The following is a 26,605-nucleotide window of genomic DNA, read 5'->3' as shown; positions in this document are numbered from 1 at the left end:
GGGATTAGAGGGATCAGCAGATAATCTGGGCAAACAATGAGGTTTGTGGGTTTTAGTTTAGGTTTCACTCTTTGTTTAGCACTGTGTTCACCTGACATAGCCTAGCCACTTAAAAACACTTCTCTTTAGTTTTCCCCATAATCTCTGCATGTAGTAGTTCACTTCTGGGGTAAGCTGTAGGATCTAGTTTTGTTTGCAGTGAAATTAATAACCAAGCAGTCCTAAATTAGAACATGAGTGGGACGGGGGCATTAATACTGGTAAGAGACATAGATGTGATGTCTGGTTTTGCTGCATAGCACTTGCTACACTTTTATGAAAGTGAGAACTCCATCTGTAACCAGGAAGGGAAACAGGTCTGTTTCTCCTGCTTTCCTTCACTATTGGTTCAAAACAGTAAGAGCTACCAGGAACAGAACTATTTCTTTTTTGTTTGGTTTCTGTTCCATTCTACCAGTTTAATGTAATCAATACTTTTTAAGCTTGGGATTTGTAATATATGGTATTTGTATGTCGAGCTTACTGTTTCATCAGAGCAAGAAAACATTATTCCATTAATTTGGATATAAATGATTGCATATTCCAGAGGGAATTGGGCAGTGTCTTAGACTTCTGCATTATGAGTAAGAATATTTTGCACAGGAAAGATCCCCCTTGTGAAAAAGGGAATGAGTAGTGTGCAACCCTTTGTCTGAAGGGTGATGGCCAGGCAATACAGGAAGTGCTTTTCAGGGGTCTCTGCCTGTTCAGATATCTTACTATATCCCCTTCCTTCAAACAGAACATTGGATTTTCTTACTGGCTTCCCTGTAGAGCCCCAGAGGGGGGAGTAAGTAAGAGTTCAAATTATAAAAATTACTAGAAACACAAAATATGACTGGTCTTGCAAAAGCTGTCTCTGGAAAGAACAAAAGGATAAAAACAGCAGCAAACACTCCCCCCCTCCACCCTTCAAACGCAAAAACCACTAAAAAATCCCTCCCAGCCTTGGAACTAGATATTTTCCTGATAAACAAATCCAGAAACAGCTGAGCTTCTCTGATACTAATTTTTGTTGTTGTTAGTTGGCTCATAGCCTTTAACATCTGGTCTTCTGTTTCATGGTGAAGTTCTTGCCTGGTTTATATTTAAAATAGTACTTTCTAGTTCTAGGACATTGTTCAGTGCTTAAATATGAAGAAGAAATATGATCTGATTTACAGCCATGTTTGTTAAACAGAGAGACAGCAGGTTAATTGGAGAACTGCATGCAGAGCAGTGCTCTGTTCTGCAGTCATGGGACTGCCACAAGATGAAGAGATGCAAGTGTCAGTGTCAGCTCTTAAGCTTGTAAATGTTGCTGGGTAATTTTTAATGTTCTTGAGATCTTACGGAAATGTCAAGATATCAGGACTATATTAAGCTATGCAGGAATGTTATTGATAAATGCCAACAAATTACATAAGGAAAAATCTGTAAAAGAACTGTGAGGTTTACACACCAGATGAATTTTTTAGGCTACAGGGAAGTGTTTCCGTCAAAATGCTCCTCCCTCTTCCTAGAAAATCAAAGCAAATCATCCTTTAAAAATGTATGTGGATGGAAGTGGGTGGTCACATGACCTTACCTCCACTTGTGTGTTATCACTGAGAGAGTAACCTGATCCACAGGGAGGTGAATCCCAGCTGTGTGTACTATTTATTCCTTAGTGATGCTGGCAGTCAGAAAGTGATTTGCCTGGTCTTCTTTATGACTGTCAGTAGGATGTAGCACAGCATTTACAACAGAAATTAGTGTGTATTTATAGTGCATCTGGAACTACTGCTTTGTGTGTTAAGACTAGCATTGACAGAGGCTGTTACAGTTATATTTGGAGCAATTATGTGGATGGAACATTAGCACTTGACCTCACAAGTGCCAAGAGAAGCCTAGTTACACTGCTAATGCACACAAATTGGCAAGTGCTGTACATGTGTCTGTGAAGAAGTACTTGTTCTCCAGAATGAGCAGCAAGCAGCGTGCAAGGAGCGTTCCTAGACTTGCAGAAGGCTACATTTCTGCAGAAGCCCCCATCGTGTTCAGGTTCTTTGGGAGCCATGGCATTGCCTTCTTCTTTTCTGTTAAGGGAAACAACTTTTCCATCATCTCAAAGGAGGAGGACATGGTCAGGGCACTAAGTATTTTGACACCTAGGAAAGAAACAGTTCTTCAGGAAATTAGGTAAAAATACATAGCTAGCTATCACTGCATGCTGAGGTCACTACTCTCTGAGAAATCTCTAGTGTTCCTTTGTGTCTGCTTTCTGTGCCTTTTTGCCTAAATGCCAGTCTCTGTAAGGCCTGAGTGTTCAGCCAAAGTTCACAGTAACACGTTGCTTGGTGTTTCTCAGGCCACCGGGTTTTTTGGTTCTAAACTACAGTTTCTCTGATCATCTTTGAGAGCACAGAGCTGAGAGATTGTCTGAGTTTTGGAGAACCTCATGTAAATGAAAGTCTGGCCAACAGGTTGGACAAGCCAGAGGTGAAAAATTTAATTGTAAAAGCATATGTATTTATTGGCAGGTTACTTTTGCAAGCACAAGAAGAGACTGGAGCCATTAGAGTCTAGTTATTGAGAGATTCAATTTTTTCTGTTCCATGCTTTAGCTGCTCTTTCCAGCTTCCTTATTCCTTATCCATTTCTGCTATACTTTCTTCCTTTTCTCCTCATATACAAAAGGACGTATTTAGGGTGTATGACATAAGCAGCAGCTGCCTAATTCAGGTGGCTTATGGAGATGAGAGCTAAAGAAATGTTTCTGGAAGTGCAGCGAGCATGAGCTTTTAGAGCAATGACTGGCATGCTCTATAGCATATAGAGCTACATAAACTTTTTTCTCAGTGTAAAAGTCTTTTCTGATTTCCAATCAAATGGCTACACTTGGAATCCATTTAAAAAATAGATTGATAAAAATACCAGAAAAATAGACATGGGGCATTTCAGTTTTGAATGTCTTTATAGCGTGGTATCAGATAAAAAATGAAAATGCGAAACACTTACAAAATGAAAGTCCCAAGGGGTTTTGCTTCTATACAATGTCTCTTTCCAATATTTTCAGACTTTTTTGTTACTTTTATTGCCCCCAAAATATGCACAAAACTCCTTCATGTAATATTTGGATTTTAGTGTAACTGTAAGTGTAGGTTTTAACAAAATACTGAAAATATATGCGTGCAATTCACATTATGTGTTCTGTTTCTCATATCTCCTGTGACTTTTGCTTAGCTGGGATTTTGGTTCATGAAACAATATATGGAACAAAATAGCAGATTTGTGAATGTAGACATATTGTTGGGACCTACACCAGGAAAGTAAACCAAAAGCTATTTATGAAAACAGTAATATAGCAGCAGCAATGTTTCAAAATTACCATGAAAAATGCAAAATTCAAGACTGTCTCATTCAATATAATTGTCTCTATATATGGGTTCCTTTTGTTGGCAAACCTTCCTTTTGTTGTTAATGTTCCAGACAGCAAGACTGAACCCAGGAGGGACTTCTGGGGAATTAGAAAGCTATAGTCACTCAAAAAATAGCAGAACAATATTGAAAAAAAACTTCTATTTGTTGGTTGTGAAAACCCAGTTTTCTAACTAGTCTGCTAAGTGCTTTTTTCTTCAAATGTTACAGGTGCAATTATTTTACAGTTGCAGATGATGTGATTGGATACAAAAGTGAACATCTACATGTGCAGTTAACTAATTTGAATGTGCACATTTGGAGAACATAAACAGCTTCATGCTCACTTAGGTGCCTATAGAAATATAGTTCTTTATGGGTGTTTTGTGTACTACATCTGCAGTGAATTTATTTTTACCATAGTTGCTTACTATAATAGCAGCTGTTGTGCTGCATGACTTTATTTAACCCACTAGTGCACCTTATTAAAAATTCACATAACAGAAAGCTGTTTGCATAGTATTCTAGCAGAGAAGTATTTATAATAACTGTGATTTTCTCAGTTTCTGATGATGTATACAAAGTAATAGCTACTTTCCCATTTTACTAAAATTTTTGAGTAATTTTATGCCATTTCTTGAAAATGGGGGAGGTATGTGTCAGTCTCTTTTCCCAGGAGAGGTTTAGACTGGATATTAGGGAAAATTTCTTCACTTAGTGGTTTGTCAAGCATTGGAGCAGGCTGCCCAGGGAGGTGGTGGAGACACCATCCCCTGCGGTATTTAAAAGACATGCAGACGTGGTACTTAGAGACATGGTTCAGTGAACTTGGCAGTGTTGGGTTAAGGGTTCCACTTGATGATTGTAATGATCTTTTTCAACTCAAATGATTCTATAATTCTTAGTCACAAAGAGCTGTTTACTCATCTGTGGTAGAATTATTCTTTGCAACTCTCCAATAAATGTCATATGATGTGGCTGCAATAACTTTAATTAAAAGTCACTTGTTATTGGAACGCCACCAAAGGAAGGATATAAGCATAATTTCCAATATTCACATGTTGCTATGCAGCAGCTTACTGTAAGATTTTAGGTACCCCCCAGCTGGCTGTGGGTACAGAGCACAAACAGCGGAGGTGGTATCACTGCAGTCACGGTGTGTCATAGGGGTCAGCAGTGCTCTTTGCTGGCCCCCATAATCTGTGAGTCACAAGAGCCACCTGGGTAGCTGGCAGGAGATACTCGACCCTTCATGCCAGTTTGGAGACTAAGACTTAGTTCTTTCTCTGGCCCTGTCTGCCAAGGTTAGAAATAGAAGGAGCAGTCCTGGGGTATCTGTTGCCCTCCTGATGCACACACCATTGGTGTGAGTAATGTTGGTACAAAACTGGGCAGCTGCTTTAGTACTCTATGGTGTTTCTCTCTGTACTTTTCTGAATCCAGATTAAGTGGTTTATAATCACTGTGTACTCAGTGAAAGAAGAGGTGAACCAAACAAACTAGAGAGATCCAAGTGAGTGCAGCAGGTTCCTTTCCTCTGGGTGCTGCTCATTTTCACTGTTCATTACCATGTTTAGTTCTATGGAGGCAAGCTGTTACTGATTTACAATAACACATATCCATTTTTACCCCACAGAAGAGGATATAGGATACTTCCAGATTGATGCTGTCAGTGGAGAGTTAAGAACAACTCGGCCTCTGTCACATGCTGAGAGATCAGACTACAGAATGAGGGTCACAGCCAAGGACCAGGGGATGCCTTCGCTTCAAGGACATGCTACAGTTTACATCCAGGTACTTATTTACATTGTACAGATAGAACAATTATGTTAGATGCTTAGTTTTTTTGAAAAAAAATTTTTGGAAGAACGTAGGGAAATAAACTGAAGGAAGAAGTTAAAAATTGTAAGCACCTTGTCTTGTGGTAATTTGTTTTGGACATTTTTCTGTTGAGGGAGGAAATGAGAGGGCAGACTAATTTTGATTTGTTAAGAATGCACAACAGCATTCTGGATCATCTTGCAAATAGATGATGCTTGTGCTTTAGTAGATTGGGAACACTGGAAAATAGGAGGAAAGTATCCAGGTAGCCAGGAAGAAAAGCAAATATCAAGAGGGACTGAAAGTGGGGAAGAGAGTAGACTTTTTTGTTTTCTCCACCAAGTTGCTGTTTTTTTCTAAATTCTGTCTCTATAACCTTGTATAAGGATATCTCATTTCTTTGTGCTGGTTTACACTGGGCTACTCTGCATGGCAGTGAAATGCAGTGTGTGCTCACAGGCAGCCACCTGCTGTTCATCAAGCCACAGTGGGGCTGCTTTGTCCAGGCCTCCTGTGAACTCCTCTATCAGAGGCTGAATGTCACTGAGGCTGCTGTTTTCAAGTCACCCTAAAGATGGTTAATTTTGGATAGCTTGTAATAACATGCTTCAATCCAGACAAGGCAAATGCTATTCCCACAGTTAAAGAGGGTTAAAGGACTCCTCTCCCTGAGCAACAGGAGAAACAGCGGGTGGTGAACTGACCATAAGCCCCACTCCCTGTCTTCCTGTGCCACTGGGGGGGAGGAGGTAGAGCTGGGAAGGATAGAGGGGTGGGGGGAAGGTGTGTTTTTAAGGCCTTATTTTACTTCTCCTCATCCTGCTCTGATTTTTTAGCAATAAGTTCATTTAATATCTCAAATTCTAGTCTGTTTTGGTTGTGATGGTATTTGCTGAGTGATCTCTCCTGGTCCTTAACTCATGAACCTTCATTGTATTTTCTCTCCACTGTTCAGTGGTGGAGGGGAGTGAGAGAGCAGCTTTGCTGGGTGCCTGACATCCAGCCAGGGTCAACCCACTACACATTACAATATTCATAATAACAGTGGGAAAATATTGCAGTCTTTGTGTTTTGGTTACAGGTGATCCCACTTCCCAATAGGAGATCTGGCTTCTCGCAAGACTTCAAGCACTTTGTTGTACCTGAAAATTTTAAGCCTGCACAAGTGCTGGACTCTCTGAAGGTGCCTGATAACCATCTAGCACCTAACAGGAAACTGCATTTCAGTATTGCTGAAGATGATGATAATGTTCATTTTGAAATTGACAGCTTGACAGGAGACCTTTATCTTTCCAAGGAGCTTGACTATGAAACAGATTCGCACTTTCTTTTGCAAGTTATTATAAAGGATTACAATAATCCCCCACAAAATAGCACTGTCTTCCTAAGTATTGATGTAGAAGATAAGAATGATCATTCTCCATATTTTCAAGATGACTTTGTAGTGATTGGCATAGAAGAAAATGTACCTGTTGGGACTCTGGTTTACACATTCAATGCAAAAGATGGAGATGGCAGTTTTCTGAACAGCAAAATAGAGTATTCCTTAGAAATGAGTAACATGAGTAGAACACCATTTCTTATTCACCCTTTGTATGGCTCCTTGACCACAGCTTCTCCACTAGACAGGGAGATTACTCGTTCTGTGATTTTGACAGTGTTTGCAGAAGACCAGGCAATAAATCTGACTGAGCGGAGGCTGGATTCCCTGGCTGTGAAAATTGTTATTTTAGATATCAATGACAACAGTCCCAGTTTTACATCTTTGCCCCTTTCCTATGTCATGGAGGACGTGGAGGTAGGCTTCCTTGTACACCACATAATTGCAAAGGATCCTGATGAGGGAAGAAATGGACAAGTTACGTATCACATTCTTTCAGGCAATGAAAACAAAGCATTTGTACTGGATAAAATCACAGGTACTGTAACTTCTCAGGGGTTTCTTGTGTTGTGCTTCTCACAGTAACACTTGGGAGTGTATACCATCCAATACTGAAATACCACATTAGTGTGGCACTCTGCCCAGGTGACTTATTGTGTCCTCAGGGGTGATTGCCTTGGGCAGAGCACCACACAAGCAGGGCAGTACTGCACATGGTGGTCAAGCTTTGTGAGACTCAGCCCAAAAATTTTGGCATGACACTTTTACTGTGTTGTGTAGGAGCATCTTCCAATAGCGCATTAAGGAAGGTGGGAAGAAAATGCGTGCAATGAAATACCTCATTCTGATTTTTGGCATGATGCATACTTAAAGCATGTGCACACATGTATGTTATGTTATGTACACATGAGGAAAGGCAAAGTCAAGGTTGAGGAGTCTGCATTACACTGTGGGTGGAACGTGTTCTGTGGAGGCTCAAATTGCTGATGAATTTCATTCTTCAGCCCTCTGAAATTCTCTGGTTTCTAACTATTATACTGTGTTCATACAAATGCAAATATCACCCTAGTAGTTGTAATATCTTCTGGTTCTTATTCTGATTTTTGAATCCATTAGGTGATGCAGCTGACACTGATTTGTAGAGCTCCTAACTGCATAACTTATGTGTAAAAGAAGACAAATATTTAAGTTAAATAAAGTTAAAAAGTTAAGCCCAAAGTTAAATAAGAAGAAATCACTGAACTTCACTTGAATTTTTCATTAATCCCAATTTCTCTGGATGCCAAAGGCAGTATTTCTGGGCCAGGGAATCGCAGGACTGCAAAGTCCAGAAGCCTTGCATCAGTGGCACAGTGATGCTACACTGAAGCTGTGAGTGCTGGAACAACTAGGATCCTAACCTGGACCAGAATACTTTTTTAAGACCCTTTTTCTTTAAATTAGGACTCTTAACTACAGCCCACCTTCTAGACCATGAGGTTCAGGAGCGCTACAGTTTGACAGTCATGGCTCTTGATGACGGCAGCCCAGCTCTCTCTGCCACACAAGTTCTAACCATCATTGTTCTTGATGTGAATGATGAGACCCCAGTGTTTCTGAAGCAACTTTACAAGACTGCAGTTCATGAAAACCAAGATCCAGGGGAGTTTGTCATAAAAGTGGAGGCTGTGGACCGAGATGCAGGTAATTTGTGTCCTTATGCTTGTAATTTACTTCTGGACCATAATAGACCAATTCGATCTTGCTGCCTTGCGTGTACAGCTCTTGTGCTTTTCCCAAGGTAATGTCTGACTTTTGAGTTTCAAAATATGGGTTTTGATTTAGACTCTCAATCTTCAATCGGGGCTTGGAGGTATTCTGACTTACTCTCTTGGGTAGCTTCAGCTCTGACGGGTATATTAAATGTAAAATGTGTGCTTGTGTGACACAGCATATTGTAGCTTTCATGTGAAGAAAGCCAAGGTGTGCCGGTTATAAATCAGCAAACAGTATTCAACTCAAAGTTAATATCTGAACACTTCCTTGCTCAGAGTGTTTTGGATAAAGTAGTTCACTAGTCAAGAGTCCTGGTTTTGTAACAGAACTGGCAAATATGTACTCATCTTTTCTGACCAGAGAGGGGCACTGTCATCCAAGATTTTCCAGCTGGTTGAGCTGTGAAGGGATTGTGAAAGCTGCTCCTCATTTTAAATAGGACTTTACATGCTAAAGAATGCTAATGCATTGCTTTTCAAAAATACACAGAATGCATTAATAGGATGTGGGTATGGTTCATCTCCTCAGTGAATCACATATGAGGACTAAACCTGAGTCTGCTAAGCAACAAAAACTTCCCTCCAGTTCTTCAACTACCTGCTCTTTTGAACTGTCTGAAATGTATAGCATATGATGTTACAGGTAGTCCATGTGCTGGAGCAGTTATATAGGGTCTGTGTGATAAATGATAAAGCCTGGAAAGAGAGGTAAATATTACAATACTGCTGTGTTCGGCCCAAAGGTAGTCTCAACTCTGTGAATGACTTCCTTTTTACTGTGGGTTCACTTTCTGTACTTCCTTTAAAATTGTGTAAGACTGAGCTATCCTAAAGTAGATAATGGAGCTTGTTAGCAAAATAATCTTCTGTATTAGTAAGATTTGTAATTTTAATGTAGAGCACATAGTGATTACAAAAGGCTGTTGTGAGCTCAGTAGAGGTGTTATATAGAAAAGGCATTTCCCCAAAAGTATGTAAGTATTTAGAAATTAGGAATGGGTGGGTATCCCTGTCTGTTACGATCTTCATAACAGCTGAGCTGCACTGCAGCCTGCCTCTGTATCTCACTCTTCCAAGTATTTTCTTTCTTTTGTGGATCACAATATTTAAAAAAGGTGATACTTGAAGAAAGGTTTGCAAGATAGAGGAGAAAACAGTGAGAATTTGCTTGAATTCTTCTCCCTTCTTTTCCATCCCTTGTAATTTTTCACATCTTGTGGGAAATACAGCAGAAATGAAATTTCCAGAGCAGTTAGTGGGAGGCAGTTGGGGTGGCTTGGCAGGGTGGAGAGGAAGGGCATTCCAAGTGCACTGGGTGGCACAGCGTGCGCCTGCCTGTTCAGACACTTTGGGCTGGAGCACTGTTGTGGCTGACGGTTCCTTCCTGCCATTTTTTTAAAGTGCATTTTCCAGTAACCACAGTCCTTCTGTTGGGTCTTTTTCTCGCATTTGCATGATTTGGCCCCATGTCATGGATGTGTAACTGTATTGTTTCAAATTAACATTGAAGTGATGTTCATTATGTAAGAAAAATTTGATTTATATAGGAGTCATGTAAATATAATTCTACTCACTTTTCTTACGTTTTTGGAACACAATTTTTAAATAAGATGACTCCTGTCATGGTGTTCTTTTTTTTTTTTTTACATCATATATTTATTTTTACACACTCTAAATTGCAGTTCACATCCCAGTGATATTTGCATAGTCTCAGAGGAGGGCTCTCTCCAATCACATATTTTTGTTCACTTCATATGTTCCCTGAGTGACCACTGGGAGGAACCAGTCATTATCAACCTTTTATTTTCCTTTCTGCTTCATTCTCTGTGACGGGAAGGGGATCGTTCTGAGGGGAAGTCACAAGTAACATTTCTGACTTTGAAACGGTTTTCTTTCACATGAATATCCCTGAAACATCTTGTTCAGCTACCTCCCTCCTGCACATTATGAGACTTGCACTTTCTGTATCTCTATGTTGCCTGACTTTGGGAGCCTTTTGGTAGCCCTCCATGCCCTCACCCCCCCACCCAGCTGACATCTGACAGCTCAACATCACTAAATGCAAGTGTAAAAAATGTTAATGTGGAAAAATACATATGGGAAAGCAAAGATACCAGCAGCATATTTAAGATAGGTCAGGGTTTTTTCTTGAGGTAGGTCTTTGCAGAACTAAACTAGCATTTGGCAAAGTCTGCTTTTAAGCTGATGTGCACCTCTGTGGTTCAATAGTCATGTCTGGAGCCTTAGGAGAAAAATCTCAAAAGGTTAATAGGAACCACTGACTTAGAGTTACGAGACAGGGCTTACTGCCATTCATTAGACATTATTGTAAAGCCCTATAAGGATGGGACTTGAGTCTGGATTTGGGGCAGGGGGGACATTTTTTATTTCAGTTTGTAATTTCAACCCCTAAAATGTGACCAGTGCTACTGAATAATTAACCAGCAGGCTGGATTGAGTGCAAATATGCTAGCTAGCTGCTGTGCTGTGATGTGTGAATGTGTAGTCATCACGCTCCTCTCCTGGGCAGGGTGTGCAGCTTTTTCCTAATGCTTCTTTACACTCCTAGCAGTTGGATATGGGAAAGGAGGCAGTAAATGCTTGGTAAATAAATGTAATTAAGCTCTCACGTAATCTGTGTCCTTTAAGAGTTAAAAGTTTTAACTTCAGCATTGTGTGAATAGCTAACTTGGATGGCACCCTTGGTTATTCAGCACTGGCTGTGTGTAATGTCCATGGTGGAATCTGCTAGAGAAGGAACTGGGTTGAAGCAGTTCAGTTGCAGGAGGCGAGGAGCTAATAGTTAGTATCAGACCTGCAGCTTCATGTCTCTTTTTTTCCATCTGGAGCATATTGGTGATTAAGGATAGATAAATGCAGGCAGAACTGTGAATGTCTTTTAAAATGTAGTTGAATGGTACCTAATATGGGCAGATCAGATAAATATATGTTAGTAACCTGAGGCTTTGAAGACATTCATCTTGATTGTCCTCACTGATGTGGTTTTTCTTCCTTCCTCTGTAAGGCTGAAAGGATTTCTGTAACTCATTTTTCCTCCTGCTGAGTATTGTATGAATATGTCCCTCCCTTGACTTAGGTGCAAATACTTTTACAGTAGTAATTCTCTTAATCAAATTTCAGTAGCACTGTCAACCACTTAACAAAGCTATTCAAAGGCAAATGAAGTCAAAGATGTTAAAAACTGTTGGCTCTGTTTCTGCTCTCACATGGGTGTTTCTCCATCAACTCCAGTGCAGATTGTCCTGTGCTTGACTGCAGCAGATGAGAACAGGCAGGCAGTGTTTGACATTGAATAGAAGTTTTTGTATGACTAGAAGTGTCACATAATTTTTCAGGTGTGCCAACTGTCCCTACCCTATTAAAGGACTAATTTCTTGGTGGGAAAAACACAGAATGGTTGAATGAAACTTATGAAAATTTTCAAAAAAATAAAAGGGCACAATAGTCCAACCCTGCAGGTATAAAGTAGGATTAAACTCATTGAAGGTAATAATATATTTGTGATGGAGATGACATTATACTTTCCTTGGGAGGATGTTGAAACTAGAAGAAATATGAAAGAAATTATCTTATAACCATAATAGGTGAGAAAGTTGAGTCTCATTGCCTGTTCAGCTAAGGTGGGCAACTTTGAAAGAAAGGCTTCTAAAAGCCTGTGTGGTTTTAGCCTATTTCCTAGAGAAAGATGGGAAGGCTAATATCACTGTACTACATGCAAATGGTAGGTCTGATCAGGAGCTGTATGGAATTGTAATTCAGAAAAACTTGGAGGGAGAGGAAAGAGACAAATAAGTAGACCTGAATGTGAGGAGACTTGCTGTGTTTTACTAAGACTTCCATTCTGTTTTAAAGGACTGAATTCCTTGCTTCAGTATGAAATCTTACCAGGAGCTGGTTATGAGAAATTCAAGATGAACTCGACCAGTGGAGAACTCATAACAGCTGCATCACTGGACAGGGAAACCCAGGAGGTTTTCAGTATTAAAGGTAGCAGTGTGAAATATCTATGAATGCCTCTAGAGTGGGAAGTGAGAATGAGTGTGGTGTTACTATCAGCGTTACTTTTTTCATGCTTTCTGAATTAGATGCGAGTGGTAAAATTTTCCAGTACAGAAGGGCATATGCTTTTTGCATAGCACAAATAAATCTCCTACTCTGATATTATTAAGGAACATCCGTTGTTGCACCCACAACCATTGAATGAAATTTGCTTTCTTTTTATTGATCTTAGTTTTGGTTCGGGACAGTGGAACCCCGTCGCTGTCAAGCACAGTGACAGTAATCTGCACAGTGCTGGATGAAAATGATCACTCTCCCACATTTCTTCTTCCTCCCTCTGAGATCTTCATTCCAGAGAACCAAGAGCCTTCTGTTGTTTACATTATCCGGGCTACAGATATGGATGCTGGCTATAATGGAGCTCTAAGATACAAAATAATTGGTAAGTTACATTCCATCATTTTTGTTGGGATAAATCAGGGGGTAAATAAACAGCAGCATCCAAGTTTTAGACTAGTCTTGACTTTACCAGGCCTCCCTAGCTCTCATCTTGTCCACATGCTTCTTTTATGTGGAAAAGCAAAGAGATCTTTCGCCCTTTTGTCAGCACTAATAAGCACTTCTCAGGCATACTTTCATTCTGCTTTCTGGATTTGAAATAGTGCAGAAGAGAAAAACAAAAAAAATATTAAATGCTGGAAGGAGCCATTAATCATGAAGGCATAAATTTGTCCTTTTTTGTTGTAGTTGTAGAAGCCTGAATGTAAATATGCCCTTGAAAATAAGTGCTAGAATTAATTGAATTTTATTTATTTAATGCCATTTATTAAATTTTATTTCATGAGAGCTTCTTTCACCCAGCCATTAGTAATGTCATACTTAGCTTCTGTCTTGTCAAACTCTCCCTGTGTCCACTATGCCAGTGTACACTCCACAGCTGTTCAAAGCCTCCTGTAATGTCTTTGGAAAAATACAAGTTTGCTGTGCTTAGTTTGGTTTGTGGCTCTCAGCAATAGCTCAAACGTAGGCAGAGAGCTAGTGTGGTAAAAACCAACATGTTTTTCTTTGAAGTAACAGTTATGAATTTCTTTGTTTTCTTGGTTTTAATGTCATGATCTTCTATGACATAATTTAATTACCTTTGGTCTTTATACATGCTATAAAGTATGTATGCTATTCACTGTTACTGAAAATGATGACTTTTCAGTTGACTGCTTCATATTTATTCCCACTGCTCCCAAATCGAGACCTTGCACAACTCTTGAATTCCAAGAGATAGGTTCTTAGAAGAGAACAAGGAGCCAGCAATTACAATTGTCAGCAATGCTTTATGGATTTCTGGAATTTGTAACTAAGGCTGGGAAGAGGTCACTTCATGCAGCAGCATAGCTGCATGAGCTTTTATAAAATGGGTTGGTTTGGGAAAAAAGATATGCATGTGGCCAAATAGCCAGTCTGTAAATTGATATGACATTCTGCATTTGCTTTCATTGCCACCCACCGATTTAAATGAAATACAGGTTTTAATTTGTGTGAGAAATAAAATATGTGAAAGGCACATGAGCACACCAGCTGTATGAGCAATTGGACCTTGGTATTGCAATTAGCATAGAGCATTCACAAGGGCTTCTTTTTTAAAGAGTACTTGTTTGTGATCATTTCATTTCTTATGTGTTTGAAAGGTGGAAATGTTGGAGAATACTTCACACTAAATAACACGTCAGGCAAATTGCTGGTCACTCGTAGCTTAGACAGAGAAGACATCAGCAATTTCACTCTTGTAATTGAGTGCCATGACCTAGGCAGTCCCTCAAGAAGCTCCACTGCACAGCTCTATCTAACAGTCTTGGATGAAAATGACCACAGCCCGTTGTTTGCAAAGACCCAGTATCAAATCTCTGTGACAGAAGACGTGGAGGAAGGCTCAGCCATCCTGGACCTCTCTGCTTCTGACGAAGACGACGGCCTGAATGGTGAAGTGATGTACTCCCTCATTGACGACACCTACGGAGCATTTGCTATCGACAGTGTCACGGGATCCATCATTTCTACAAAGGCACTGGACCGGGAAACCAAGTCCCAGTACACATTTAGGGCTGTAGCAAGTGACTGTAGCACCCATTTTCCAAGGAGCACCACTGTCAGTGTTGTGGTGCACATTGATGATGTCAATGACAACGATCCTGTTTTTTTGCAGAGTCCTATCAAGGCCTTTGTGCCTGCTGAAACTGCTGTGAATGAGACAGTAGCCACTGTGAGAGCAGAGGATGTGGATCTGGGATCAAATGGAGCTATTGTTTTTAATTTGATGCTAGCAGAACCTGTATTTCAGATTGATGCGAAGACAGGTGACATCATTCTCCGGGAGCCCTTGGCTTCCAAGGACTTCAGTACGCAGCTGCTTGTGACAGCTTCAGATCAAGGCATCTCACCTCGAACAGCCACAGCTATGGTCATTATCTTTACAGAAGAACAAGAGGAGGACATCTCATTCAGCCACAGCCTGTATGAAGCAAGTGTGCCTGAGAACAGTGCAGCAGGTGGGCATGAAATCCCTCTTCTTGGAGTTGCCAATCTCCCCTCATTTTGGAATGGTAATTGTAACAAACAGTATAGGGAAACCTTTCTGTTCTATGCAGCAGCAGGGAAAAGTTAACGTGGATGTAGCTAATACCCGTTTGCCCGTTTCCAGTGCACCAGCATGAAAAAAGATGCAATGGAGAAGGCATTGCCTGATCATCAGTGGGTTCATTCATTTAGCTAAATGGCTTTAATGATGGGTGGACAGCATTTACTTGTTGTTTCACTGCGCAGTGCACACAAGCTCAGATGAGGTGAGTGTTGGGAACCAGCTGCAAATTGGCATTTCTTGTTTTCACAGTTCCCTTCACAAACTGTAGCAGCTTTCAGGAATACCTTAGTGAAGTTTTGGACTCTGCAGAAGAAGGAGAAAGGGGGGTAGAATAGGGTAGAGAAGTTCAGAGGCTGTTGGTACACTGTCACTTGAACAGGCTTCTACAGTGTCTCTCTAGGTAGAGCCTGCACTGTGGAATGCCACCTACAGACAAACCAGCTCCAGGCACTTACAGATTTATTTGGATTTGTTCTGGATATTGATGAGAATTACTGCTCTACTTTTTATCACTCACAGAACGTTAGTAGTTATCCCTCCAGCCAGTTAGATGTGGTATATTCTCTTGCATCAGGGATTGGTTTTGTCCGAATGACGGGCAGAAAGGAGTGCCTTTCACATGTTTCTGTCCACAAATCTCACCATACAGTCGTCCAGATTATTTAAAGATCCGAAGTGCACTATATTCTCAATTCAAACAGCTCATGAGGTTCACCTTGAACAAGTAGTTTATCCTCTTTATAATTCCAATTTCCCTCAGTAAAACAAAAGGAGCATTCTTTATATCCTAAGGGTTTTGTGAGACTAGTGAATTCATAGATCTTGAGTAACAGCCTGTATATTGGATTATGAATCAGTTAAATAAGAAATGTGTTAGTAATTTTGGAAAACCAATCAATATTCTTGGATGATTGCAAACAGAAGAGAGAATGAAGGGTGAAGATGGCTGTTGCAGTAATTACTGCTGTGGTTACTCAGCCATTCCTTCCTCTGTGCTTGTTTGGGACTACAAGCCAAATTTTCAAGTTGTTACATTTAACGAAAGAAAATAAAGATCAGAGCTTTATGGCAATAGGTAAACTGCTCTGATCCAAGATTTTTTTTTTTAACTGTAGATGTGTTCCTGGGTCAGGCTATAAAAGCCAGCCAGAAATTACAGAAATGCCCCGAGGAACCATGGTATCAGAATGCCATTGTGTTCTCCTATTCAGTCTATGGAAATATAATTAAGCTTCAATTTAAGTTGTTTTGATTAAAGGAAATTTAGCAAAGCTTCAAGATAAACAGGAGGGTTTGATCACAAAATGTTAGTTTGTGTTTAATAATACTTCTATTTGCTAAGAAGATCAAATTCTTTTCAGAATATAAGAGATTTTACTAAATACTAATACTGTTTATCTCTGTTTATACTATTTTCCTTTTTTCATGAGCATACATAAATATCAAATATTTTACATTTCAGTGGGGAAGAAAAGCATGATTGTAATTAAAACTCTCATAGAAGTTAGCTTTCAGGGTAGATGTGATCCTGGGACCCCTACAAATGTGAATGGTTCCAGTGTATTCAGCCCAAGGAAGATTTACATTACATACTGATTATTTGTAGAACTGGAATTAATAAATGTGGCTTTTCTTCATAATTTTATTTCTGCCTCAACTGATGGAGGAGAAAAATGCTATGTTTATTTTAAAAAGAATAAAAAATGTGAATAATATAAACTACAAAAACCAAAGCCAAGGGTCCTTAGTTTTAATTTAGTCTAAACCCATCAAATGGGTAAGTGCCTTGGGAACTGGTCCTTGTGGTCACATTTTCTTTAAGTGTTTGACCTCCAAGTTTAATAACCTTCAGAAAACCCCATTTTTCTATTCTTTTTTGTTTAATATTGAATATTTAGTGTCTTTAAATATTATAAACTGTATTACAACAGGCACGTAGAAGCTAGTCAATAAATAATCAAGTGACTGTGCCCTTCAGAGGGTAAGAAACCTTTATTATTCACCAAACTTCCAGTTGAATGGTTGTTTGCATAGCAGTTCCATGGAGACAGATTCATCAGTATAACTTCTTGACTCCTCTGTGTTTTTTTTCCTATTAGATATCAAATATGTAACCCCTTATTCTTTAAGTCACAGAACTAGAGAATGGGTCAGATTGGAAGTGACCACAGTGGGTCATCTGGTCCCACCTCCCTGCTCAAGCAGAGTCATCCCAGAGCACATGGCACAGGATTGTGTCCAGACGGTTCTTGAATCATTATCTCCCTGTTCAGCTTTTCCTTTCGTGGCAATTAAGAGGTCTGAAGAAATAATGGCAGGGATGAACACAGGTTAGATGGCAAAGGATGGGGAAAAGAGACTATTATAATGAGTACTGAAGAGAGAAGAAAAACAACGATACAGTGATAAAGTAGCTCAGTGCGGTGCTGGTGTTAGGACATCTGTATAAAAAACCCCATACATAAAACATGGATGCCCTAACACAGAATTCAGCAAATGTTTTGGAGCTGATTTGTCCAGGTAGCAAATGCTGTTCACACTGCCATGTTTTGGTTTTGAGTCTGCAGGCATAATGTTGGGATCTAGGCTGTATAAAACAGTTTGAGATACTTCCAATGCAATTGGACTGTCTGCGATTAAACTGAAAACACCCCTAAATTTACACATATTACATCACTCTTCATGTCTTTCAATATTTTTAACTAATTCAGAGGTCAATTGCCTAGCATTTCAAGGCAATCTGACTGCTTTCTGTTTGGAACCTGATCTCCCTGCTGCCTTGCTCTATCATCAGTGTTGATCTCAGCCTCAATGTGGTTTGCAGGCAGAAAGCTCCCTTTCCCTGATTTTTCCCTCTGTTAAGAGCTACACAATGTGACCTCTGCTTGAGGCAATGTCTGAATCACAAATGATTGAAATGGCGAGTTCCAGAGATGGATATTTTCTGTTGCTCTTTATTTGTGTAGGGCCAGTTTATATCACAACAGATCTCAGAGTTTGGTCATATTCTTTAGAAAATGAACTGTAAAAATTCACTGTTTGGAGGAATAGTTTTCCGTGAAAGGTATCAGAACACAAGAGATTTGATCTCTGCCAAAAAGAAGCTGTAAACAATTCTATCTGTGAAAAATGTGGAGCTTAAAGGATTGGGATATGAGGACCCAGAACAACAGTTTATTAATCAACCTCTAAAAAATAAGGATTCAAGTAGAACTGCTGCTGCTTCCTTTATTTCTGGTAGTTTTTCTTCTTAAAGACACAAGAAAATAAACAAAAAGACTGCAGACAGCGTTAAAGATAAATAGGATATTCTTCAGACCTTGCTTTTTTTCTTATCTTTAACTCTCCTCTGAGGATGCTGTGAATGGTTGCCCTTGCAGTTTTCTGTAGCAAATCAAAGTTGCTTGACAACGGAAATTCAACATACAGCCCCTTATTTTAGTTCCTAAAAAACCCTAGGTCAGCATTCATGTATCTGTCTTTACATATTGGACAGATGGATGTTGATTCCAGAGCTTTTCTAGTAAATACCTTACAAGTATATCGACAAGTACAGAAAATTGCATGTCAAAATTGGCACCTTTTGTTTTTGACAGACAGATTTTGGGAGCAAATAGTAAACCCTTAACAGAAAAATTCTGGTTTTTAAAAAATAGTATGTTACTGCTAAAATAAAAAAGGTATCAGATTATGGTAGTAGCAATGTTTCCTCTCATTTTTTATACTAAAATATTTTCCTCTGACATCCAGGACACTGAGTATGAGCAGTATGCCCTTTGTGATACAATAAAACAGCTAGTTGTCGCTAATGCTGTTCGTAAGAGCTCAGGTTGCCTCATTCCACCACAGCTGCATGGAATCAATTACAATTTAATGAAATAATTAAAACTATTAAAATCAATTGCCATGTATGCTAGACAATTTCCTAAGTCACTTGAAAAGAACAATTATTTGGATGTTTTGATAATGCCTTTTAAACTTGCTACACTTTTGTTGAATGTGATGATTCTGAGCAGGATAATTTATTGAGTTCCACATTTTCCCTCTTATTGTATTCCAAACAGGATTTTTATTTCATGTCACTTGCATTCTATATTAAATTACTGGTTTTTTCATGGAATCTGGGTTCTATATGAATTGACACATAGCTATGCACACAGTTTCATCTTTTCATTCCCTTTGTCAAAAGGTGGCTAATTAAAATTCTGAAGGATATTTCATTTAAGGTATTGCTCAAAACCCCAAATTGAATCCTGATAAATGGAGAAAAAAGAAACTGTTTCTGGTCATTCATGGGTAACATGATGCACCAAAAAAAAAAAAATTAGATATGACTACAGGTAAGAGAGAGATCCATTGATTCATGTCAGTTTGCAATTAGGAAAAGTTTAATGTCATAATTTTATTTAGGCAGGTAGAGTTGTAATCAGATGTGTAGTTTACTGAGCAAAGAGGGATAAACAGTGCTTTGCCTATGAATTTGTAATACAAGAAAAATCATGGAGAATTATTTTTATTGTCTACTAAACTAATGAATAAGCACCTAACCTAGAACATAGTTGTGCATCTGCTATTAATACCAGTACTATAAAATTAGAACAAAACCTTCTAGGGTGGACACGATGAAAATGTCTTATTGCTTCTATAGGTACATCACTTCTAACAGTAGAAGCTTATGAACACAAACTTACAGGAGAAGACATAAAATACAGCATCTTCAGTGGCCAGGAAATGTTCTCCATACACCCCATTACAGGTACATTTTTACAATTTTTTTTCAAGTGTCTGGGTGTACTTTAGAGCATTAGCAAGTTCCTTCCACAAGAACAAGGGCTAGATATCTTAAAAGTACTCCCTAGTAATAATTCTGTTACATTGAACAGGTCATTAGTAAATCTAGGCAGTGTTGTAAACTTGATGTAAAAAGAAATTGGACACCAGCATACCTGTTTAAAACACCCAGTCCTGAGTTACTATTGATCACCAGGTGCTGGGAGTTAATAAACTACTGCTTTGTGATCCAAGCTGAGATGCCATCTTGTTTCTCATTGTAAAGTTTCCCAAAAACTCAGTAAACAAAATCCTTCAAAACACTTCTAATGTAGACGCATCAGACTCGTGTTGATTTTAATGCTCTTTGCTTCAGGCAAACCTCGACGCGTTTGTAAGTCTGGTTATTTTTTTGTGATTGTATTTGTGTTCTGCAGCAGGTCTGCTTTCACCTGCTCTTCAGTCAGGAATTCCAGGTGCCAGGAGTGTGGCGTGTTCCCCATGTTCTCCTCTAAGGCACATAAGAGAGCACAGTACTCTGGTTACCTCTCAGTTCTTAAACATCTGTAATAAGTTTGTCTTCTGAATAGCTGTAGTCTCTGTTTCTGGGATGGCATATAGACAGTGTAAGCAGTTTTCCTCAGAAACAGCATAAATAGTTTGTACCCTTAACAAATAGCTTTCTCCCTGAGTTTCTGAAGGCTTTAACCTCTGATTATCCTGATGTTTCCAGGCATAAAAAGGCACACCACTGTAAAGCTATCATGGTTGATGCTGATGGACACTTAGAATAATTTTTTTGGATGAGGGCACTTGAAGTGCATACTTGTGATTTTCAAGTCCTTCTTATTTCACTGAAATAAAACAAGAGAGATTAGTCTTAAAAAACATTTTAGACCCAGACAAGATTTTTGCTGAAGAAGTGAATCTTCCCCAATATCACTTTCAAAACAAAGAAAAAAAAGAAAAATCAAGGGGTATTTTCTTTTTTTTATCAAGCTAGGCTGAAAAAATGGTTACATGATGCTTTGAAGAGTCTCATAATCACTCTCTTCACAAACAGGACTGGAATTTCTATAGCAGTGAATATGTCACAAGTTTTCTTTCAAGACATTTGATCCATTGTGGTTTCTTCTGTTTCCTTTCCTCTGCAGCCTTTCTTCTTTCTTAGAAAACATTAATTGAAGTTCAGCCTTTAAGGACTTTTAAGAGCAGCTCTTACATTAGCATAATTTTGATACCAGTAATTCTCCACCCGTTGCTTCTACAGCGGAAGTATTTTGAGCTGTACCAATGTCTTGACTGTAATACATGTTCTGAACAGCCAAAGATCTGCTCTCCTTGTCTTTTCAAGCACTGATGTTAATTAACCACACTTTGAAGACTTTCTACAACTTTAATTTTTTATTATACTGTAGAATCATGGAAAGTAGAGTAGGAGGTGACTCAAAGACATGAACTAGTCTGTGCTCTGATGCAGAAGGGGACTCAGTTGTGCTGAAACCTGACAGAAATTTGTACTGTTCTTAAAAACCACCAGGGACAGTGATTCTGCAAACCCTCTCAGAAGTCTGCAAAAGTCTTGGCAGTTGGAAAGTTTTTTATTCCTATTTATCTGAATGTTTGTTGAAATGTTTTAAACTTATTACTTCTTAATCTAGTAAGAGTAGGCATAAGACAAAGGCAGCCCCCCCACCCCCCCATTATTTACATATTTGAAGACTGTTACCCTGTTTCTTCTTCATGTGCACTCCTCTAGAATGAGCAACTCTGGCTCTTTCACATGTTCCTCCTTGGTGGTGTACCTCAAATTTGATTATTTGTTTCACTCTACACTACAGTCTTTCAGTTTGCTCCCTGTCATCTGGAAGTGTATTCCTTCTGCCACTGTCAGCTTTCTTTTCTCTGTAAACAGAATGTGCTAATTTTTAAGTGTTGTGCTGAAAATAAACACCTTTGAAATCTTTATGTTCGAGACGCAGGTCCATAAACAATAGTTAATGTTTGCTTATCCTAGAAAATAAAAAATAAAAAGCACTAGTTTGGAGTGCCACAGTTGATGTGTTCTTATGATATCTCAAGTTTGGGGTAACAGTATTCATGACATAATTACTGAAAAGTCCATGCAATACTGAATTTGAATTCTAATGAAAATTAATATACAAATTAAGTATGTCTTATGCTTAGATGTAATGGAGGATTATGAGTATGTTCCTAGAACATTGAAACAATGACTATGGATTTCCAAGGACATTTTGCTTTTCATGTGGAGATGTCCAGTTGTGCTTGCTGTCTCAATAAGTCTCATTACTTATTTTTTTTTGGTAGAATAACAGCTATGGGGAAGGGGCCTCACTGCATCAGAAGGAGTCAGTGTTTCACCTGTCAGTCAGATACAGAAATTGATACAGCTGTTGCCTGATGTGCATTTTGATGGAGGGGAAGATGCAGCCACTCTCAGATGAGGGATGAGAGTCTCTTCTGACATGGCTGTCTTGCTGTCGTGCCAAGGAGGACACCTCATGCAGACACTTTGTCTCTATCCCTCTGCTAGTAAATTGGCTTCATTTTAGGAAATTGTCAGCATGGTGGTTGCTGAAAATTTAGCTATCCAATATTTGTTCAGTGACTAGCATGTTCAGGTGATGGTAAGTAAAAAAAGGACACAATGGAGAGCTTGCTGGAATTCTGTCATGTGTTCAATGGAAGTGACCATATATGTTAGGAGTTTCATAACTGCATTTGTACACATTTTTTCCTGAATGAGCGTGTCACATCTTGAGATTTTTTTTTTTTTCCTTGTAATAAACCAGGTACAATCACAGTAAAAGAGCCAAAGTACCTTGATTATGAAGTTAAGTGTAAAATACATCTTACAGTTGTGGCTGAAAATAGCTTCAATTCAGCGTTCTGTGGGGTGACAGTTTTGATTCAAGATGTGAATGACAATGTACCTAAATTTGAGCAAAGCTATTACAAAGCATCGGTATGGGAAGGCCAGAGTCCTAAAACAGACATCATACAGGTAAGTGGAAGTATATCTCCCCAAGCACAGTGCTGTAGTTAAGAAGTTGTTTGGCTGATTTGTTCATCACTGTAATCTGGTTAGGTCTGTTCTGGACCTCTCTGTCTTGAAAACTGAGAGTGGGGTTCTCGGTGTTGCTACTACTTTGCTTGGATATCTAAAATATTAAATGATTTTTTTTTTCTAGGCCACATTTCAGATCAGGTCATTCATTTGGGTCTGTTAAGTTGAAAGAGAATTCTGTATCGTCTTGATAATTATGCACCTAGAATTTAAATTCTCTTTTTTTAAAAAAATTCCATTTTTACCTTCAAGCAATTGAAAAATACTATTCAAGTCTGTGGTTCTGGTTACAATATAAGCTGGGTCTTAATGCCTCTGCTGAAAGGACTGTAGCAATAAAAAGAATACTTTCTACTCATCAGACTGGTAGAGTCAAACCCAAGTGTTCAATTTAAAATCTGATGCCTAAAGAACAGCTTGTCTTAATTTAAATGTGCAAACACTTCTTCCTCTGAATGGATCTATTCTCCCAAAATGTTTCCAGCTGGCCATGCTAGAGCAAAAGAAGACATCAGTTGGACTAGAAGAACACATAATTTCCTCAGTACATATTCTTGCATTGCAAGTCAGGTCACGGTGAGGGTCATGTTAGGTACTAAAGATATTCCTTCTCTAGAGAATAAATAAATGAAAAGCTACAAATGCCTCCAGGGCAAAGTGATTAGAAACTGATGGACATTGTATTTAGAGAAACATATGTCCAGGAATGGAGAAAAATCAAAAGGCAGTCAAGCCAGATGTGTAATCAAAATTTTATGACAGAATACATTATATTAGGTTTCCTTTATTCAATCTGACTGGTTGCCTCTGCTATGTTTTGGATCCTGGACTCATTATAATCCTTGTTCAGCAACCAAAAAAATACAAAGACAACTCTTCAAAGAGTAAGAGGAGTTTTTGAGAAACCTGTTCACTGCTGACAAATGTTATTTATTCTGTTGGCAAATCTTTACAGATTGCCTCTGCCCTTTTTACATTTTCTGGTTGGTATTTTAAAAAGGTAATTAATGAACTATTCCATGATAGCTCTGAAAGCTTAATAGTTCAATTATTTTATCCTTTGTCTGTATAGCAGCGATACTTTAAAGGTCAGTCCTGTACTACTGAGTAAGTGCATTTTTATGTGCTCAAAAGGGAGAGCATTCTAATGCAACCTAATAGTAAAATGATTACATTCAGCCCTAATGTTTTATGTAGCTGAATTTCAAATTACTCATTCATGTGCAGCCCACTGCAGTTTTTAGCAGATTTTGTGACCTTGCATGACACTCAAGCTGGGGACAAAGATGATGATTTATTTAAATGTGTGCAGTCAAAAGGAAAGTAATTAGAAATACCTGACTGTAGTAAAAGCGTTTTCTTTCTGAAATCACATTGCACTGGTTTTAATTAAGCCTCAGGTTTGCTCACAAACAGGTATTTGCAACTGACCTTGACAGTGGGCTGAATGGAGAAACTGAATACTCAATTTTATCTGGTAATGAAAATGGAGCATTTCTAATTGATTCAACGCGAGGAATTCTAGCAACTAATACAGGCCTAGATTATGAAAACACTTCGTCTTACAGGTTTGTATGGAAGGTTCTCATAAAAATGTATTCTTTTTGTTCAGCTTGAGAATATTCATGTGTGCTAGTTTGAAAACAAACCAGGGGGAGGCACCAAGTCAGAATAACAATTTAATGGAAATTAAAGAAAAGGAAAAGAAAGTAAAAGAAAACACTGACAGAGTCAAGATACAACCTGAGTCCCTGTTAGGCAGGGTGGTTGTAGCAGTCCTCTGAAGTGGTGATCCTGTAGTAGAAGGGGTCTGCTCTTCCTCAGAAAGTCCAGCGGTGGCTGTGTAGCTCCTGTCCTCTGGAAATCCAGTGGAGCCAGTGTCTTTGGTGCTCAGAGTCCCAGATTATATCCACGATGGGATGCTTGGTCCCTCCCTCTGGGTGGAGCATCTCACAATAGGGTAATGAGTCATGAGGCCAAGTGTTGATTAGGCTCATTAACAGAAGATAGTCCGGAGGGAGTTATCTCTGAGTCATGGGGCAGGACAATGATGGGCCATTAACAGAAAGATAGTCTGGGGGGAGGAGGCAAGGAAACACTGCCCCACCTGATTTCAACAGCTCATGAGGATGGTAATAGAATACACTTCAACCCAGGACATCATGTTACATATTTCATAGTTTCCTGTTGATATCCATTACGCACAGAACCTGAGTGCAAGCCAGACAGCACTGAGAACAGCACTAGAGCTGCCCATTTGTCCTATAGATTCTTGCATACTTACCAAATTTAGAGATAGAAATATAGTCTTGTTTAATCAGTGACAACACTTATTGATTGAAGTGTGATTATTCACTATAAGAATAATGACAGTTCCTGGATTTTAGTTTATTAATAACTGTGCAGCTATTCCCGCTCTGGAAACATTCTTTATAAATCTGTAAAGGCACAGTGAAAACACTCAAATCAATTCCAAGAAATAGGGACATGTTCTCATTTTTAATTGGCAGATAGTTCAAATTTTCTACTCAATAGTGTGATAAAGATGCTTTCCAAACTGTTTCCATCTAGAATGTCTTGCACTAAGTATTAGTTTTTTCTTGTTTTTCAAAAACTCTGAATAAATATGGTCAAGTAGACATGACAATTTTTCTTGATGGGTCATGCCATAGTAGGAATTAGAAAGCAAATAAATCATGCCTTGAAGAGAAAATATTACTATGCAGATTCAGTAACAGACCCATTTTAAGTACTGAAATCTCCACAAAAAGTATTATTTCTGTGTATGTGTCAGTAGAAATTACTTTTTTTTTTCCTCTGGTTGTGGTATCAGTTAAAATATTTGCAAGTTTTCCTGTCCTGTGGGACCTCAAAGTTTTAAACATCCAATAAGAATTCTTATGAATGAGAATAACTTGTAGAAAACCCCATCCAAAAAGATTGACAAAGTATGTGGAGTTTTTTTAGTATCAGGCTGAATTGTTAATAGTGTCCTCAAAAGACTTTGTTTTACCTTAATACATGGGACACTTAATTTGGAGGGGTTTTCTTCAGTTTGTCACTGAATTGAAAACATCAGTTCTGATTTTCAGTACTTTAAATAGCATAATACATTTTATTTGTAACTAGTACTTCAAAAGAACACCTGGAATAAATCCTTCAAAAGAAGGATGTTTACTGTTGGTGAAATGTTGAACACGGGAGCATAATGATTCTCACATCTCTCTTTAACTGATTTATTTCAGTATTTATGTTTGAATTCTAGACTTTCAGATTGACAGTTTGTTCAAGGAATCTGTAGCTTCATATTCCTTCTCTCTAAAATAAGTTATTAATCTGTACATTGTTAGGTGAAAAGTGAATAGCAAAAGAAGCTTTCAAAACTATTTTCCTATTTGATGTCAAAATGTTACCGTTGGTTCTTTCCAATTTGCTAGGAGTTGTTTATATATCTAAATTGAACATTTTCATCCCCAGAAGTTTTAAGTCCCTTATAACAGGACTTATAATGAAAGTGTTGACAGAACCTTATTTTTAATGCCTTGGCTAAGATATTTTCTTGAGAGGGTTTTTTTCCTGAAACCTTAGAAAGTGATTATTTTTAGTAAAATATTTCCATATGTATACCTTACCAATATTCATTCTAGAAAAAATACACTTTCTATATGGAATTATGCATGGTCACTGATTGAATACTAGCCTGCAATTCAAGTTATGTATTC

At 38.6% G+C, this 26,605-nt stretch overlaps 1 protein-coding gene across 1 annotated transcript in view; it reads left to right on the top strand.

Moving 5' to 3' along the window:
• DCHS2 (dachsous cadherin-related 2) overlaps positions 1-26,605 on the top strand; it is a 105,724-nt gene that overhangs the window by 69,011 nt on the left and 10,108 nt on the right. Inside the window, exons 8-16 of the mRNA XM_069014868.1 lie at positions 5,054-5,211; positions 6,320-7,157; positions 8,063-8,302; positions 12,247-12,381; positions 12,626-12,835; positions 14,076-14,933; positions 19,674-19,781; positions 22,609-22,820; positions 24,300-24,451. Coding sequence (XP_068870969.1) covers positions 5,054-5,211; positions 6,320-7,157; positions 8,063-8,302; positions 12,247-12,381; positions 12,626-12,835; positions 14,076-14,933; positions 19,674-19,781; positions 22,609-22,820; positions 24,300-24,451 — 2,911 coding nt within the window. The remainder of the gene's footprint in view (positions 1-5,053; positions 5,212-6,319; positions 7,158-8,062; positions 8,303-12,246; positions 12,382-12,625; positions 12,836-14,075; positions 14,934-19,673; positions 19,782-22,608; positions 22,821-24,299; positions 24,452-26,605) is intronic.

This window comes from Aphelocoma coerulescens, chromosome 4 (genome assembly GCF_041296385.1).
Source record: "Aphelocoma coerulescens isolate FSJ_1873_10779 chromosome 4, UR_Acoe_1.0, whole genome shotgun sequence".
NCBI lineage: Eukaryota > Metazoa > Chordata > Aves > Passeriformes > Corvidae > Aphelocoma > Aphelocoma coerulescens.
This window is presented reverse-complemented; position numbering and strand designations above follow the sequence as displayed.